Source organism: Portunus trituberculatus, chromosome 2, assembly GCF_017591435.1.
Source record: "Portunus trituberculatus isolate SZX2019 chromosome 2, ASM1759143v1, whole genome shotgun sequence".
Taxonomy (NCBI): Eukaryota; Metazoa; Arthropoda; class Malacostraca; order Decapoda; family Portunidae; genus Portunus; species Portunus trituberculatus.
In genome coordinates, this window is record NC_059256.1 from 12,455,558 (window position 1) to 12,474,310 (window position 18,753).

General features: G+C 40.3%; 1 protein-coding gene across 4 annotated transcripts in view; it reads right to left on the minus strand.

The window, feature by feature from the left end:
* LOC123505951 (alpha-aminoadipic semialdehyde synthase, mitochondrial-like) overlaps window positions 1-18,753 on the minus strand; it is a 37,626-nt gene that overhangs the window by 13,205 nt on the left and 5,668 nt on the right. For all 4 annotated transcript variants that reach the window (XM_045257789.1, XM_045257788.1, XM_045257787.1 and 1 more), the window contains exons 5-8: window positions 13,919-14,071; window positions 9,806-10,031; window positions 4,293-4,420; window positions 837-962 (exon numbers count right to left, since the gene is read on the minus strand). In XM_045257789.1, the coding sequence (XP_045113724.1) occupies window positions 837-962; window positions 4,293-4,420; window positions 9,806-10,031; window positions 13,919-14,071 (633 nt within the window). The remainder of the gene's footprint in view (window positions 1-836; window positions 963-4,292; window positions 4,421-9,805; window positions 10,032-13,918; window positions 14,072-18,753) is intronic.

Sequence of the window (18,753 nt, forward strand, 5' to 3'; positions counted from 1 at the left end):
TCAAAACACACTCCAACACACTCAAACACACTGAAAAACTCACAAAACACATTAAAACACCTCCTAAAACACCCTCAAAACATGCTCAAACACCCCAGATATACGTGAAACTCCCCACACATCAAAACACATCAAAACAGGCTAAAACACCCTTAAAACACATAGAAACACCCCCAAAACACACTGAAACACACCAGAACACACTAAAACACCCCAAAACACACTCAATCATGCCCAAACACCCTCAAAATATTCTCAAACACTCCCCAAACAAATTTACCCACGCCCAAACACACTGAAAACATGCTCAAACACCCATAACACACTCAAACCTTCCCAAACACATCAAAACACGCACAAACATGGCCAACACTCTCAAAACACACTGAATCACCCTCAAAATACACTAAAACACCCCAAAACACACTCAAACACACCAAAACACACTCAAAACATACTCAAACACTCCTAAACACACTCAAATCTCCCCGCAGCACATCCAAACACACCCAAACATCCCCAAACACTCTCAAAGCACACTCAAACACATCCAAACACCCACGAAACACTCTAAACACACTCAAACACATCCAAACATCCACAAAACTCAAACACCCACGAAACACTCTAAACACACTCAAACACATCCAAACACCCACAAAACACACTCAAACACATCAAACACCCACAAAACACACTCAAACACATCCAAACACACTGAAATATCCACAAAACACACAAAAACACCCCCAAAACATAGACACACCCACAAAACACACCCAAATACCCACTAAAACACACCCAAACACACCCAAACACCCCCCAAACACACTTACAGAAGTGGGCAGCCAGGGGGTGTAGACTGGTTGGAGCAGATACTTGGCGTCTGGAATAGTGAGAAGCTTGGGGGAGTTGACGGCCCAGTAAATGCCGTTGATTATGACCGATGCGTAAGGTGCGATCTGTAACGAGAAGGGTGAGGTACTGTAACATAAGAGCAGTGGGAAGCTGTAAGAGGCGGTGTGTGCTGTCAAGGCTTACACGAGGCAGTCCCTGTGGGTTTAAAGGAGCTGTCACACTGGCCTGATACGCGGAACAAGGACCATAAGAGCAGTGGGAAGCTGTAAGAGGCGGTGTGTGCTGTCAAGGCTTACACGAGGCAGTCACTGTGGGTTTAAAGGAGCTGTCACACTGGCCTGATACGCGGAACAAGGACCATAAGAGCAGTGGGAAGCTGTAAGAGGCGGTGTGTGCTGTCAAGGCTTACACGAGGCAGTCACTGTGGGTTTAAAGGAGCTGTCACACTGGCCTGATACGCGGAACAAGGACCATAAGAGCAGTGGGAAGCTGTAAGAGGCGGTGTGTGCTGTCAAGGCTTACACGAGGCAGTCACTGTGGGTTTAAAGGAGCTGTCACACTGGCCTGATACGCGGAACAAGGACCATAAGAGCAGTGGGAAGCTGTAAGAGGCGGTGTGTGCTGTCAAGGCTTACACGAGGCAGTCACTGTGGGTTTAAAGGAGCTGTCACACTGGCCTGATACGCAGAACAAGGACCATAAGAGCAGTGGGAAGCTGTAAGAGGCGGTGTGTGCTGTCAAGGCTTACACGAGGCAGTCACTGTGGGTTTAAAGGAGCTGTCACACTGGCCTATGACACGCGGAACAAGGACCATAGGAGCAGTGGGAAGCTGTAAGAGGTCTACACGTGGAAGGAGTGAAGGTCTGCGATATAAGAACAGTGTGTTTTGGGTGTGTTTAGGTGTGTTTGGGAGACTTAAGTATATTTAAGTGTGTTTTGGGTGTGTTTTGAGTGTCTATCTACCATCAAGGTTTTAAACGAGCCAGTCCCTGTGTGTTTAAGACGACCTAATGAGCTATTCTAACCTTCTTTTAAAGCTCCCTATTGACTCAGTGCTGACTGCATGACCACTTGAGTCCGCTCCACTCATCAACCACTCTGTCTACAAAGGACTCAAGGACTCAAGACTGTGGTACGTGAGATTTGAAACGAGGGAGGAGAGTTCTTTAGTCACCAAGATACCCAGGTGTAGGTGTGACTGCCTTAGAGAAAAAGATACCCTAAGATATACACCACTATAAAGATAACTCCCTGCGCCACTAATAGGTGTAAGCTGAACACTGGACAAAGCTTTTTTCAAGTAGACCTACAAGCGCTATGGGCCGTAACATTAAAAACACCAGCACTACACCACAAAACACACACAATCACACACCCAAACACACATACACCACTACTGTAACCTCAAGCAAACACCGTCCAGTCCAAACACCATCCAAACATACATACCTTGTGAGCAAACACGGAGACATATCTTAAAAACACCACTACAAAACAAAACACGCACAAACACCAGTACCGTAACCTCAAGGAAACACCGTGCAGTCCAAACATCATCCAAACATACATACCTTGTGAGCAAACACCGAGACATATCTTAAAAACACCATTAAAAAACAAAACACACACAATCACACACCCAAACACACAAACACCACTACCGTAACCTCAAGCAAACACCGTCAAATCCAAACACCATCCAAACATCCATACCTTGTGAGCAAACACCGAGACATATCTAAAAAACACCACTACAAAACAAAACACACACAAACACCAGTACCGTAACCTCAAGCAAACACCGTGCAGTCCAAACACCATCCAAATATACATACCTTGTGAGCAAACACGGAGACATATCTTAAAAACACCACTACATCACAAAACACACACAAACACCACTACCGTAACCTCAAGCAAACACCGTGCAGTCCAAACACCATCCAAATATACATACCTTGTGAGCGAACACTGACACATATCTTAAAAACACCACTACATCACAAAACACACACAATCACACACCCAAACACACATACACCACTACCGTAACCTCAAGCAAACACCGTGGAGTCCAAACACCATCCAAACATACATACCTTGTGAGCAAACACCGAGACATATCTTAAAAACACCATTAAAAAACAAAACACACACAATCACACACCCAAACACACAAACACCACTACCGTAACCTCAAGCAAACACCGTCCAGTCCAAACACCATCCAAACATACATACCTTGTGAGCAAACACCGAGACATATCTTAAAAACACCACTACAAAACAAAACACACAATCACACACCCAAACACACAAACACCACTACCGTAACCTCAAGCAAACACCGTCCAGTCCAAACACCATCCAAACATACATACCTTGTGAGCAAACACCGAGACATATCTTAAAAACACCACTACAAAACAAAACACACACAAACACCAGTACCGTAACCTCAAGCAAACACCGTCCAGTCCAAACACCATCCAAACATACATACCTTGTTAGCAAACACCAAGACATATCTTAAAAACACCACTACACCACAAAACACACACAAACACCACTACCGTAACCTCAAGCAAACACCGTCCAGTCCAAACACCATCCAAACATACATACCTTGTGAGCAAACACCGAGACATATCTTAAAAACACCACTACAAAACAAAACACACAATCACACACCCAAACACACAAACACCACTACCGTAACCTCAAGCAAACACCGTGCAGTCCAAACACCATCCAAATATACATACCTTGTGAGCAAACACGGAGACATATCTTAAAAACACCACTACATCACAAAACACACACAAATACCACTACCGTAACCTCAAGCAAACACCGTCCAGTCCAAACACCATCCAAACATACATACCTTGTGAGCAAACACGGAGACATATCTTAAAAACACCACTACAAAACAAAACACACACAAACACCAGTACCGTAACCTCAAGCAAACACCGTGGAGTCCAAACACCATCCAAACATACATACCTTGTGAGCAAACACCGAGACATATCTTAAAAACACCACTACAAAACAAAACACACACAATCACACACCCAAACACACAAACACCACTAGCGTAACCTCAAGCAAACACCGTGGAGTCCAAACACCATCCAAACATACATACCTTGTTAGCAAACACCGAGACATATCTTAAAAACACCACTACACCACAAAACACACACAATCACACACCCAAACACACAAACACCACTACCGTAACCTCAAGCAAACACTGTCCAGTCCAAACACCATCCAAACATACATACCTTGTGAGCAAACACGGAGACATATCTTAAAAACACCACTACAAAACAAAACACACAATGACACACCCAAACACACAAACACCACTACCGTAACCTCAAGCAAACACCGTCCAGTCCAAACACCATCCAAACATACATACCTTGTGAGCAAACACCGAGATGTATTTTTCTGGGTGCTCTTCATATTCTGCAGCATCGTAACCACCACCATCTTTTCTGACTAAATGGTCCTGACGGCTGACTTCACACACGTAAACCTTGTTCAGAGCTGTTTGGAATGTGTGTGAATGTGTTTGGGGTGTTTGTGTTTTGGGTGTTTGGCATGTTTGGGTGTTTTTGGGCAGTGTTTGGGTGTGTTTTGTGTTTGGCAGTGTTTGGGTGTGTTTTGGGTGTTTGGCGGTGTTTGGGTGTGTTTAGGGGTGTTTGAGCGTGTTTGGGTGTGTTTGTGTTTGGGGTGTGTTTTGGGTGTTTGTGTATTTGGGGTGTTTGGGCGTGTTTGGGGTGTTTGGGTGTTTGTTGTGAGCGTGTTGGTGTTTGGGGTGTTTGGTGTGTGTTTGGTGTGTTTGGGTGTTTGAGCGTGTTTGGGTGTGTTTAGTGTGTGTTTGGGGTGTTTGTGTGTTTATGGGTGTTTTGTTTGGGTGTGTTTTGGGTGTTTGGGTTTTTGGTTTAAGTGTTTGGCAGTTTTGGGGTGTTTGGTGTTTGGGTGTGTTTGGTGTGTTTTGGGATGTTTGAGCGTGTTTGGGTGTGTTTTGCGTGTGTTTTGGAATGTTTGGATGTGTTTTGGGGTGTTTGGCGGTGTTTGGGTGTGTTTGGTTTGGCGTGTTTGGTGTGTGGGTGTTTGAGTGTGTTTGGGTGTGTTTGGTGGCGTGTTTGAGCGTGTTTGGTGTGTTTGGAATGTTTGCGTGTTTGTGTGTTTGGTGTGTTTGGGTGTGTTTGGGTGTTTGTGTTTGGGTGTGTTTGGCGGTGTTTGGGTGTGTTTGATGGTGTTTGAGGTGTTTTTTGGGTATTTTCGGGTGTTTATTTTGTGGTGTGTGTGATGGAGGGAGGAGGGGGAGGAAGAAACAAAATAAATATAAACACCCAGACAAACATCAGGTTTCGCCTCTCCGTCCAGTCCAAACACCATCCAAACACACAAACACCAGTACCGTAACCTCAAGCAAACACCATCCAGTCCAAACACCATCCAAACACACAAACACCAGTACCGTAACCTCAAGCAAACACCATCCAGTCCAAACACCATCCAAACACACAAACACCAGTACCGTAACCTCAAGCAAACACCATCCAGTCCAAACACCATCCAAACACACAAACACCAATACCGTAACCTCAAGCAAACACCATCCATTCCAAACACACAGACACCAATACCGTAACCTCAAGCAAACACCATCCAGTCCAAACACACAAACACCAGTACCGTAACTTCAAGCAAACACCATCCAGTCCAAACACCATCCAAACACACAAACACCAGTACCGTAACCTCAAGCAAACACCATCCAGTCCAAACACACAGACACCAGTACCGTAACCTCAAGCAAACACCATCCAGTCCAAACACCATCCAAACACACAAACACCAGTACCGTAACCTCAAGCAAACACCATCCAGTCCAAACACACAGACACCAGTACCGTAACCTCAAGCAAATACCATCCAGTCCAAACACACAAACACCAGTACCGTAACCTCAAGCAAACACCATCCAGTCCAAACACCATCCAAACACACAAACACCAGTACCGTAACCTCAAGCAAACACCATCCAGTCCAAACACACAGACACCAGTACCGTAACTTCAAGCAAACACCATCCAGTCCAAACACCATCCAAACACTTGACCGCGCATAAAACAAGCTGACGTGTGAAGCCGCCCACAGCAACACGGCGTGGCGCGGTGTGGTGTTGACAGGCCGGGAGGTAAGCAGGGAGGGAGCAAGCAAGGCCACATGAGCCCTTTCTTGCAGGGTTTCATAGGTTCTAAACAGCGGCAGAGTTGCTTCTATATTACCTTCTTTATCTCGCCACGGGAAATAGTATGGCTTGTTTTGTTGCTAGTGTGTGAGTCGCCAGTCATTGCTCGAGTCAAACTTGAAATTAGATCACTGGTTTGAAATGTGTTCATATTCTGCCACATAAGAGTATAAATATTTCCTTCTGAGATACCGTTCAGGGGTGCACTACTACTTCAAAAAGGCTCCTGTTCCCATGACACAAGTTTCCAAGGGCGTTTTTGTGGCTCTAATTACAAATGAACAAGATTTTTACACACTTCACGGGAGAAACACCCTCAAAAAACCCGCCTTGTCATCTCTGTGGCCTTGGGAAATAGTCGCGGTGGGGAAGCGGAGTGGTGTTGGTGGTGGTGGTGGTCCTTTCTCATCATAGATCGATTAGAGCCTCTTTCTCTTCTTCAAGTGACAGATTAACACCATTTCTGCATTACTAACAGGAGAAACACTCTTTTGAAAGCCTCTAGTTAAAGTTATAATGGGTTTCAAGAGTGTTTTTATGGTTCTAGAGGCAGATTAACAACATTTCTACATTATTAACAGCAGAAACACTCTTTTAAAAATCTGTAGTTGAAGTTATAAGGTTTTAAAGGTTGTTTTAAGATTCTAGTGACAGATTAACACCATTTCTGCATTACTAAAAGGAGAAACACTCTTTTAAAAGGCATTATTTGATGTGACGAGAGTTTTTAAAGGTGTTTTTAAGGTTCTAGTGACAGATTAACACCATTTCTGCATTACTAATAGGAGAAACACTCTTAAAATGCTCTAATTCTTGTTTCATGGCGGCACGTAGCTAAACAGAATTTTGGTGGAGCTGGCAATCGTGTTATCAAGGTGACTAGCTGACGTGAGGGTGGCGGAAGACGGAAGATAGCGCGCCTCAGTAGCACTCACATCAAAGTCACAAGGACATTTTACCCAGACATGGCTAGGCAACAGCTGTGACTATTTGGTGATTTTCTGCAGCTTCAGAAAATTATATAGAGGATTAGAATAGTGAAGACTGAAGCCATTGAATTTCTGACCTCCATGCACCCTTCCTAATGTCAATGAAATGGTCCAGTGATACACAAAACCCGTGGTAAAAATGTGTCCTACTATTGAAGGGGCAAGAGACAAGACATTTCCTGCAAAATAACTTAAGTGCACATGACCTCTATAGACCCTTCCTAATGTCAATAAAACGGTCTAATGGCACACAAATCTCGAGGACCCAGTACTGAGACTAAGGGTTACTCAGGTGAAAAGGCTGGGAAACGCTACTCTGGAAACATGGCGTGGTTTTGCCAGTCAGTGCTATCTCAGTGTCTTTCCCATAACGTTGGCAAATTTTGGAAAGCGTCAATAAAACGGTCTAATGGCACACAAATCTCGAGGACCCACTACTGAGACTAAGGTTTACTCAGGTGAAAAGGCTGGGAAACGCTACTCTGGGACATGGCGTGTGCTATCTCAGTATCTTGCCCGCAGTGTTGGCAAGCTGTTGACAGGATTTGAACCCGTGCGCTTGGAGATACCTCGGACCTCAAAGCATGCATGTTTCACTGCACCAAGGCGGCCTCCCATAACCTTGATCTTGTTAATAGTTTTTTTGTATTTAATGGCACGAAATATTGATTGGTCAAGTAGGTATAATAATATTCCTTTCTAGAGGAATTTAGTGAGTAAGTTTCTACACACACACACACATACATAGTTAATTATCACGCTAATCACCACCACCACCACCACTCACATGACAACTAGACTAGCACAATTTAACACTTCTAAAACATCTATTATTATTGCAGATCTTATATATTGATCACTGAATAAATTCCTTTCAAAACTGCATTATGGCTTCTAAACACCTGTATCTGATCTCCACCCCCCCCACAGGTCCCTCTCTCTGTCTCTGTCTCTCTCTCTGTCTCAGTTTCCTTGCTAATGTATACTTCACTAAATTCCTTCCTTTCAAAACTGCATTACAGCTTCTAAACTCTTGCCACACACACACACACACATACACCTCACAGCCTGCCCTCTAAACACAGCTCTTGCCACACCTACACACACACATACACCTCACAGCCTGCCCTCTAAACACAGCTCTTATCACACCTACACACACACATATACACCCAAATGCCAAAAGCTTTTTCTACATTAATTTCTGCAACATTCGCGGTCTTAGATCTAATTTTTTATCTAGAACACCACAGTAACCCCCTTAGAGGGAATATTGTAGGGGGATTTTGAAAGCCCACCCGCTAGAAAACCTTTGCCCCAAGTGAGGAAGCACAACCTACACTCTGACCGTGGACAAGATTCGAACCCGTGCGCTTTTAATGGTGTTTTAATGGTGTTTTTGAGAAGAAAAGTGTGTTGCTGTTTTTGAGTGTTTTTGTATGTTTTTTTAAAGGAACTCTGTGTTGCTTTGGGTGTTTTAGTGGTGTTTTAATGGTGTTTTTGAGAAGAAAAGTGTGTTGCTGTTTTTGAGTGTTTTTGTATGTTTTTTTTAAAGGAACTCTGTGTTGCTTTGGGTGTTTTAGTGGTGTTTTAATGGTGTTTTGAGAAGAAAAGTGTGTTGCTGTTTTTGAGTGTTTTTGTATGTTTTTTTTTAAAGGAACTCTGTGTTGCTTTGGGTGTTTTAGTGGTGTTTTAATGGTGTTTTTGAGAAGAAAAGTGTGTTGCTGTTTTTGAGTGTTTTTGTATGTTTTTTTTTAAAGGAACTCTGTGTTGCTTTGGGTGTTTTAGTGGTGTTTTAATGGTGTTTTGAGAAGAAAAGTGTGTTGCTGTTTTGAGTGTTTTTGTATGTTTTTTTTTAAGGAACTCTGTGTTGCTTTGGGTGTTTTAGTGGTGTTTTAATGGTGTTTTTGAGATGAAAAATGTGTTTTGTTATATTCTCCGCTGTTTTGAGTGTTTCTGTATGTTTTTTAAAGGAAATCTGTGTGGCTTTCGGTGTTTTAATGGTGTTTTATGGTGTTATATAATCATCCTATCTCTTCCTCTCGCTCTTGCCAGCTTTCTCGCTTCCAGTGCGGACGCGGGCTGACCCTCAGGAAGCATTTCTATTGAACACAGCACAAACAGCACAAACACTACATAGCCACACACACATACACACACTCACACACACACACATAAGGAAGCTGGAGAGACTACAAAAAATGGCTACAAGAATGGCCCCAGAATTTGAAGGGATGACATATGAGGAGAGACTAAAGGCTATGGATCTACCAACGCTGGAACAGAGAAGAGAGAGAGAGAGAGAGGGGATCTGATACACGTTTATAAGTGGACCAACGGACTGGACCAAGTGGATAATGAGAAACTGATCCTGAGAGAAGAATATGACACTAGAAGCACAAGATCGCATAGTAAGAAGCTCAGGTACGTAAGATGTCCCAGAGATGTTAAAAAATAGAGTTTCCCGCAGAGATATTGGGACATGGACCAGTTTAAGTGAAGAAGTAGTGTCTGCAACGAGTGTGGATACTTTTACAGCAAGATTGGATATGGACACAGGGCCACACCACCATAAATCCGAGGCCCTGTAAAACTGGATAGTGTAGGATGCGCTTCGTCGCCTTTGAGACAGGACCTACCCCATACATAGCCAAACTATACACAGACACACACACTTACCACCATGTTCCGCAGCCTTCTTAAGAGCTTTGACTGAGATGTACTCATGGGGAAGTTCTTGCACAATTTCTTGGGCGCCTTGAGACACATTGCCCGATCCAGTGAAGATGAAAGTTAGAGGACCAATGGACTTAGGAAGCATACCCAAGGAAATCTCGTAGCCAGCGTCTCTTATCGACTGTCTTGCCGTCTCTGTGTTACGGTAGTTGTGTGCTGGGCCAATGTGCTGCACAAGAGAGAGACAGAGAGGCTGTTTTATGGTGTTTTAATGGGGTGTTCTAGATGAAAAGTGTGTTGTTGTTTATGAGTGTTTTTGTGTTTTTAAAGGAAATTTGTGTGGTTTTGGGTGTTTTAATGGTGTTTTATGGTGTTTTTTAAAGGAAATTTGTGTGGTTTTGGGTGTTTTAGTGGTGTTTTATGGTGTTTAATGGGGTGTTCTAGATGAAAAGTGTGTTGTTGTTTATGAGTGTTTTTGTGTGTTTTTGAAAAGTGTGTTGCTGTTTTTTAAAGGAAATTTGTGTGGTTTTGGGTGTTTTAATGGTGTTTTATGGTGTTTTTAAAGGTGTTTTGTGTGGTTTTGGGTGTTTTAAAGGAAATTGGTGTTTTGGTGTTTTGGGGTGTTCTAGATGAAAAGTGTGTTGTTGTTTTTGAGTGTTTAGATGTGTGTTTTTGTTTTTGTGTTTTTTAAAGGAAATTTGTGTGGTTTTGGGTGTTTTAATGGTGTTTTATGGTGTTTTTTAAAGGAAATTTGTGTGGTTTTGGGTGTTTTAGTGGTGTTTTATGGTGTTTTTGGGGTGTTCTAGATGAAAAGTGTGTTGTTGTTTTTTGAGTGTTTTGTGTTTTTTTAAAGGAAATTTGGGTGTTTTTGGGTGTTTTAATGGTGTTTTATGGTGTTTTTTAAAGGAAATTTGTGTGGTTTTGGGTGTTTTAGTGGTGTTTATGGTGTTTTTAGGGTGTTCTAGATGAAAAGTGTGTTGTTGTTTAGTGTTTTTGTGTTTTTTTTAAAGGAAATTTGTGTGGTTTTGGGTGTTTTAATGGTGTTTTATGGTGTTTTTTAAAGGAAATTTGTGTGGTTTTGGGTGTTTTAGTGGTGTTTTATGGTGTTTTTTTGGGGTGTTCTAGATGAAAAGTGTGTTGTTGTTTTTTGAGTGTTTCTGTGTTTTTAAAGGAAATTTGTGTGGTTTTGGGTGTTTTAATGGTGTTTTATGGTGTTTTTTAAAGGAAATTTGTGTGGTTTTGGGTGTTTTAGTGGTGTTTTATGGTGTTTAATGGGGTGTTCTAGATGAAAAGTGTGTTGTTGTTTTTTGAGTGTTTCTGTGTTTTTTTTTAAAGGAAATTTGTGTGTTTTTGGGTGTTTTAATGGTGTTTTATGGTGTTTTAAAGAAAATTTGTGTGGTTTTGGGTGTTTTAGTGGTGTTTTATGGTGTGTTTTTTGAGTGTTTCTGTGTTTTTAAAATGAAATTTGGGTGTTTTGGGTGTTTTAATGGTGTTTATGGTGTTTTAAAGAAATTTGTGTGGTTTTGGGTGTTTTAGTGGTGTTTTATGGTGTTTAATGGGTTTTATGTGTTCTAGATGAAAAGTGTGTTGTTGTTTTTAGTGTTTTGTGTGTGTTTTAAATGAAATTTGGGTGTTTTGGGTGTTTTAATGGTGTTTTATGGTGTTTTAAAGAAATTTGTGTGGTTTTTAAAGGGTGTTTTGATGGTGTTTTATGGTGTTTTTTTGGGGGGTAGTCCAGATGAAAAGTGTGTTGCTGTTTTTTTAGTGTTTTTGTATGTTTTTTTTTAAAGGAAATTTGTGTGGTTTTGGGTGTTTAATGGTGTTTATGGTGTTTTAAATGAAATTTGTGTGGTTTGGGTGTTTTAATGGTGTTTTATGATGTTTAATGGGGTGTTCTAGATGAAAAGTGTGTTGTTTTTTGAGTGTTTCTGTTTTTTTTTTTAAAGGAAATTTGTGTGGTTTGGGTGTTTTAATGGTGTTTTATGGTGTTTTTTAAAGGAAATTTGTGTGGTTTTGGGTGTTTTAGTGGTGTTTTATGGTGTTTTTTTGGGGTGTTCTAGATGAAAAGTGTGTTGTTGTTTTGAGTGTTTTGTGTTTTTAAAGAAATTTGTGTGGTTTGGGTGTTTTAATGGTGTTTTATGGTGTTTTAAAGAAATTTGTGTGGTTTGGGTGTTTTAGTGGTGTTTTATGGTGTTTAATGGTGTTCTAGATGAAAAGTGTTTTGTTGTTTTGAGTGTTTTGTGTTTTTTAAAGAAATTTGTGTGGTTTGGGTGTTTTAATGGTGTTTATGGTGTTTTAAAGAAATTTGTGTGGTTTTGGGTGTTTTATGGTGTTTAATGGTGTGTTCTAGATGAAAAGTGTTGTTTTTTTGAGTGTTTCTGTGTTTTTTTAAGAAAGTGTGTGGTTTTGGTGTTTTAATGGTGTTTTGGTTTTAAAGGAAATTTGTGGTTTGGGTGTTTTAGTGGTGTTTTATGGTGTTTTTTGGGTGTTCTAGATGAAAAGTGTGTTGTTTTTAGTGTTTTGTGTGTTTTTAAAATTTGTGTGTTTTGGGTGTTTTAATGGTGTTTATGGTGTTTTAAAGAAAGTGGGTTTGGGTGTTTTAGTGGTGTTTATGGTGTTTTGGGTGTTCTAGATGAAAAGTGTGTTGTTGTTTTGAGTGTTTTGTGTTTTAAAGGAAATGTGTGGTTTGGGTGTTTTAGTGGTGTTTTGAGCTGTTATGAGCTGTTATGAGTGTTTTAATGGTGTTTTGAGCTGTTGTGAGTGTTTTTGTATGTTTTTTTTAAAGGAAATTTGTGTGGCTTTGGGTGTTTTAGTGTTTTATGGTGTTTTAATGGTGTTTTATGGTGTTTTAGGTGTGTCCAGATGAAAAGTGTGTTGCTGTTTTTTGAGTGTTTTTGTGTGTTTTTTTAAAGGAAATTTGTGTGGCTTTGGGTGTTTTAATGGTGTTTTATGGTGTTTTTTTGGGGTGTTCCAGATGAAAAGTGTGTTGCTGTTTTTTGAGTGTTTTTGTGTGTTTTTAAAGAAATTTGTGGCTTTGGGTGTTTTAATGGTGTTTTATGGTGTTTTTTTGGGGTGTTCTAAATGAAAAATGTGTTGCTGTTTTTGAGTGTTTTTGTGTGTTTTAAAGGAAATGTGTGGCTTTGGGTGTTTTAGTGGTGTTTTGAGATGTTATGAGCTGTTATGAGTGTTTTAATGGTGTTTTGAGCTGTTATGAGTGTTTTTGTATGTTTTTTAAAGGAAATTTGTGTGGCTTTGGGTGTTTTAGTGGTGTTTTATGGTGTTTTAATGGTGTTTTATGGTGTTTTAATGGTGTTTTTGAGATGAAAAATGTGTTTATATTCTGCGATGTTTTGAGTGTTTTTGTATGTTTTTTTAAAGGAAATTTGTGTGGCTTTGGGTGTTTTAGTGGTGTTTTATGGTGTTTTAATGGTGTTTTTGAGATGAAAAATGTGTTTTCTTCTGTTCTGGGATTTTTGTGGTGTTTTGTGGTGTTTTATATCAAATTTGGAGAGAAAAATCGTGTTTCTGTATGTCTTTTGGGGTGTTTAATGGTGTTTTATGGTGTTTTTCTGGTATTTGAGGAAAGAAATATGTTTTGACGTGTTCTGGACTGCTTTGAGGGTGTTTTGTGGTGTTTGGATTAATTTGGGAAGAAAAATCGTGTTTCTGTATGTCTTTTAGGGTGTTTTATGGTGTTTTATGGTGTATTATGTGTAGAGGCCAGTTTAGGCTGAGTTAGGGGGTGTAGTATCCCAGGTCGAGCTTAGGTTAAGAATGTTAGGTTAGCCATAATGTCATGTAGAGGCCAGTTTAGCCTAAGTGAAGTTGCCAAAAAGGGGGTGTGATATCCCAAGGGTTAGGTTAGGTGAGTGTAGAGGCCAGTTTAGCCCTAGTGAAGTTTCCCAGGGCGAGCAGTCTAAGGCCCAAACCGTTAAGAATGTTAGGTTAGCTGAGTTGAGGTAAGGCAAAGTAACGTCATGTAGAGGCCAGTTTAGCCTTAGTGAAGTTGCCAAAAAAGGGGTGTGGTATCCCAGGACGAGAATGTTAGGTTAGGTTGAGATGAGGTGAGGGAAAAGTAACGTCATGTAGAGGCCCGTTTAGGCTGAGTTAGGTTACCATGAAGGGCGTGTGGTGTCCCAGGGCGAGCAGTCTGAGGCCCAGGCCGTTAAGAATGTTGATCATGCCAGCCACACCCGCGTACTTCCCGAAGGCCACCACGCGCTGCCCATCCACGTCACACATCCGCTCATAGTCTATCAAGCGGATGTTCTGAAACGAGGGGAAAAATTTGTAACGAGGGGAAAAAATTGTATAAACATGGCAAAATAACAAGAATAATCATCTTATTTCCCCTCAAAATACACAAGTAACGTTATATTTCCCCTCAAAGTGCACCGAGTATATCTTTGACCCTTTATTTCCCCTCTTAAACATTGTATTTCCCCTCAAAACAGAAAAAACATTCAATTTTCTCCCAAAACACCAAATTTCCCCTCAAAACACAGAAAAAGATCGATTTTCCCTCAAAACACCATAAAAACACCGAATTTCCCCTCAAAACACAGAAAAAGATCGATTTTCCCCTCAAAACACCATAAAAACACCGAATTTCCCCTCAAAACACAGAAAAAGATCGATTTTCCTCAAAACACCATAAAACACCGTATTTCCCTCAAAACACAGAAAAGATCGATTTTCCTCAAAACACCATAAAACACCGTATTTCCCTCAAAATACATAAATGCTCAAACACCATAAAACAACGAATTTCCTCACCATAAAACACCGAAACACCGAATTTCCCCTCAAACACCATAAAACATCGAATTTCCCCTTAAAACACCATAAAAACACCGAATTTCCTCTCAAAATACATAAAAACTACGAATTTCCCCTCGAAACACCGAATTTCCCCTCAAAACACACAATTCTCCTTCAAAACCTCCTCAGTCATCCTTATTTCCCCTCAAAACACAGAACACCACAGAATTTCCCCTCAAAACACAAAATTTCCCCTCAAGACATTCTATTTCCCCTCAAAACACAGAAAACACCGAATTTCCCCTCAAAACAAAAACTACGAATTTCCCCTCAAAAAAAATTTCCCTCAAAACACAGAAACATTCTATTTCCCCTCAGATCACCATAAAAATCATTCAATTTCCCCTCAAAACACAAAAACACTAGAAAAACCACGAATTTCCCTTCGTAACACTAAATTTCCCCTCGTAACAAAATTTCCCCTCAAAACACAGAGAAACATTCTATTTCCCCTCAGATCACCATAAACATTATTCAATTTCCCCTCAAAACACACAAAACACTAGAAAAACCACGAATTTCCCCTCGTAACACTAAATTTCCCCTCGTAACCAAATTTCCCCTCAAAACACAGAAAACATTCCATTTCCTCAGATCACCATAAACATTATTCAATTTTCCCTCAAAACAAATAAAAACCACGAATTTCCCCTCGTAACACTAAATTTCCCCTCAAAACAAAGAGAAACATTCTATTTCCCCTCAGATCACCATAAACATTATTCAATTTCCCCTCAAAACACAAAAAAACTAGAAAAACCACGAATTTCCCCTCGTAACACTAAATTTCCCCTCGTAACCAAATTTCCCCTCAAAACACAGAGAAACATTCTATTTCCCCTCAGATCACCATAAACATTATTCAATTTCCCCTCAAAACACACAAAAACACTAGAAAAACCACGAATTTCCCCTCATAACACTAAATTTCCCCTCGTAACCAAATTTCCCCTCAAAACACAGAGAAACATTCCATTTCCCCTCAGATCACCATAAACATTATTCAATTTTCCCTCAAAACAAATAAAAACCACGAATTTCCCCTCGTAACACTAAATTTCCCCTCGTAACTAAATTTCCCCTCAAAACACAAACAAACATTCAAATTTTCCCCTCAGATCACCATAAAAATCATTCAATTTCCCCTCAAAACACAAAAAAAACTAGAAAAACCACGAATTTCCCCTCGTAACACTAAATTTCCCCTCGTAACCAAATTTCCCCTCAAAACACAGAGAAACATTCTATTTCCCCTCAGATCACCATAAACATTATTCAATTTCCCCTCAAAACACAAAAAAACTAGAAAAACCACGAATTTCCCCTCGTAACACTAAATTTCCCCTCAAAACACAGAAACATTCCATTTCCCCTCAGATCACCATAAACATTATTCAATTTTCCCTCAAAACAAATAAAAACCACGAATTTCCCCTCGTAACACTAAATTTCCCCTCGTAACCAAATTTCCCCTCAAAACACAGAGAAACATTCTATTTCCCCTCAGATCACCATAAAAATTATTCAATTTCCCCTCAAAACACAAAAAAACACTAGAATTTCCCCTCGTAATACCGAATTTCCCCTCACAAACACAATGTTCCTTCAATACAAAAACATCCTAATTTCCCCTCAAAAAACACCAAAACACAGCATTTCCCCTCAAAAAGACATCCGCTCGTGGTCTATTTAGCGGAAGAGGGGAAAGAAGTAGAAACGAGGGGAAAATAGAGGTAGATAACATCTAAACCCCCAAAAACAGGATTTCCCCTCAAAACACCATAAAAATCATTGTTTCCCCTCAGAAATCAGAAAAGCACTGAATTTCCCCTCAAAATACACGAAAAATTATTCCATCTCCCCTCAGAACACCAAATTTCCCCTCAAAACATACTATTTCCCCTCAGAACGCCAAAAAATTCATTGCATTTCCCCTCAAAACACCCAAAATGTACCAAATTTCCACTCTAAACACCGAAAACATACTATTTCCCCTCTAAGCACCATAAAATACCATCTAAACACCAAATATTTCCCTCTAAACACCATAAAATACTAAATTTCCCCTCTAAACACAAAAAAATCGTTGTTTCCCTCAAAACACCGAAAACTTTCCTTTCTCTAAACACCCATCATTATTTCCCTCTAAACACCATAAAATACCAAATTTCCCCTCTAAACACCAAAAAATCGTTGTATTTCCCCTCTAAACACAAAAAAACATTTAATTTCCCCTCTAAACACCGAAAAAACATTATATTTCCCCTCTAAATATCATAACATACCAAATTTCCCCTCTAAACACCAAAAATCCGTTGTATTTCCCCTCTGAACACAAAAAAAGTACCAAATAGGCACCTACTTCACGCCTGCTTCCTCTCTATACAGACCGTTTCCCCTCAAAACACACAATTTCCCCTCAGAACTCACTCAAAACACCCAATTTTCCCCTCAAAACATGTAATTTCTCCTTAAAAAAAAAGCCAAATCTCTTTCAAAATGCCGCCAAAAATTTCCCCTCAATTTCCCCAAAAAAACACCAAATTTCCCCTCAAAACACCCAAATCAAAAAAACACACACAATTTCCTCAAAACACACAATTTCCCCTCAGAAACACCAAAACTACCAAATTTTCCCCTCAGATCACGCCAAAACACCCAAAAAAACACCGATTTTCCCCTCAAAACACCCACAAATGCACAATTTCCTCAAACACCAAATCTACCAAATTTTCCCTCAGATCACGCCAAAACACCAAAAACACCGAATTTCCCTCAAAACACCCAAAACCACCAGATTTCCTCAAAACACACCAACACAAAAACACCCAAAAACACCGATTTTCCCCTCAAAAACACCCACAAACACACAATTTCCCCTCAGAAACCCCAAAACTACCAAATTTTCCCTCAGATCACACCAAAACACCAAAAACATGAAATTTCCTCAAAACACTCAAAACCACCAGATCTTCCCTCAAAACACACACAAAACACAATTTCCCCTCAGAAACCCCAAAACTATCAAATTTTCCCTCAGATCACGCCAAACACCCAAAAACATGAAATTTCCTCAAAACACTCAAACACCACCAGATTTCCCCTCAAAACACCCACAAACACACAATATCCCCTCAGTAACCCCAAAACTACCAAATTTTCCCTCAGATCAAGCAAAACACCCAAAACCACTGATTTTCCCTCAAAACACCCACAAATACACAATTTCCCTCAAAACACAAAAAGCCTAATTTTCCCTCAAATCACGCCAAAACACCCAAAACATGAAATTTCCTCAAAACATCCACAAATGCACAATTTCCCTCAAAACACCAAAACTACCAAAACATCCCTCAGATCACGCAAAACACCCATAAAACATGAAATTTCCCTCAAAACACCCAAAAAAAAAAGATTTTCCCCTCAAAACACCCACAAACACAATTTCCCCTCAGACACACGAAAACCACCAAAACATCCCCTCAGATCACACCAAAACACCAAAAACATGAAATTTCCTCAAAACACCCAAAACCACCAGATTTCCCTCAAAACACATAAAACACAATTTCCCTCAGAACACGTAAACCACCCAAAATCCCTCACACCACACCAAAACACCAAAACACCGATTTTCCCTCAAAACACACACAAACACACAATTTCCTCAGAAACCCCAAAACTAAAATTTTCCCTCAAACCACACCAAAACACCAAAAACATGATATATCCTCCACTCAAACACCACCAGATCTTCTCCTCAAACACACACAATTTCCCTCAGAAACCCCAAAACTATCAAATTTTCCCTCAGATCACACAACAAAACACCTCAAAACACACATGAAATATTTCCTCAAAACACTCAAAACTATCAGATTTTTCCCCAAAACACTCGAAAAACACCCTCAAACACACACCACCAGATTTTCTCCAGTATGGCGTCCAGGAGCGGCATGTTGGCCTCTTGACCTTTTATGGTGTGGGAGAAGAAACAGTAACACACCAACACACAATTTCCCCTCAGAAACCCCAAAACTATCAAATTTTCCCCTCAGATCACGCAAAAACACCCAAAAAACACCGATTTCCCCTCAGAAACACATAAAACACACAGAAAACCCCAAAAA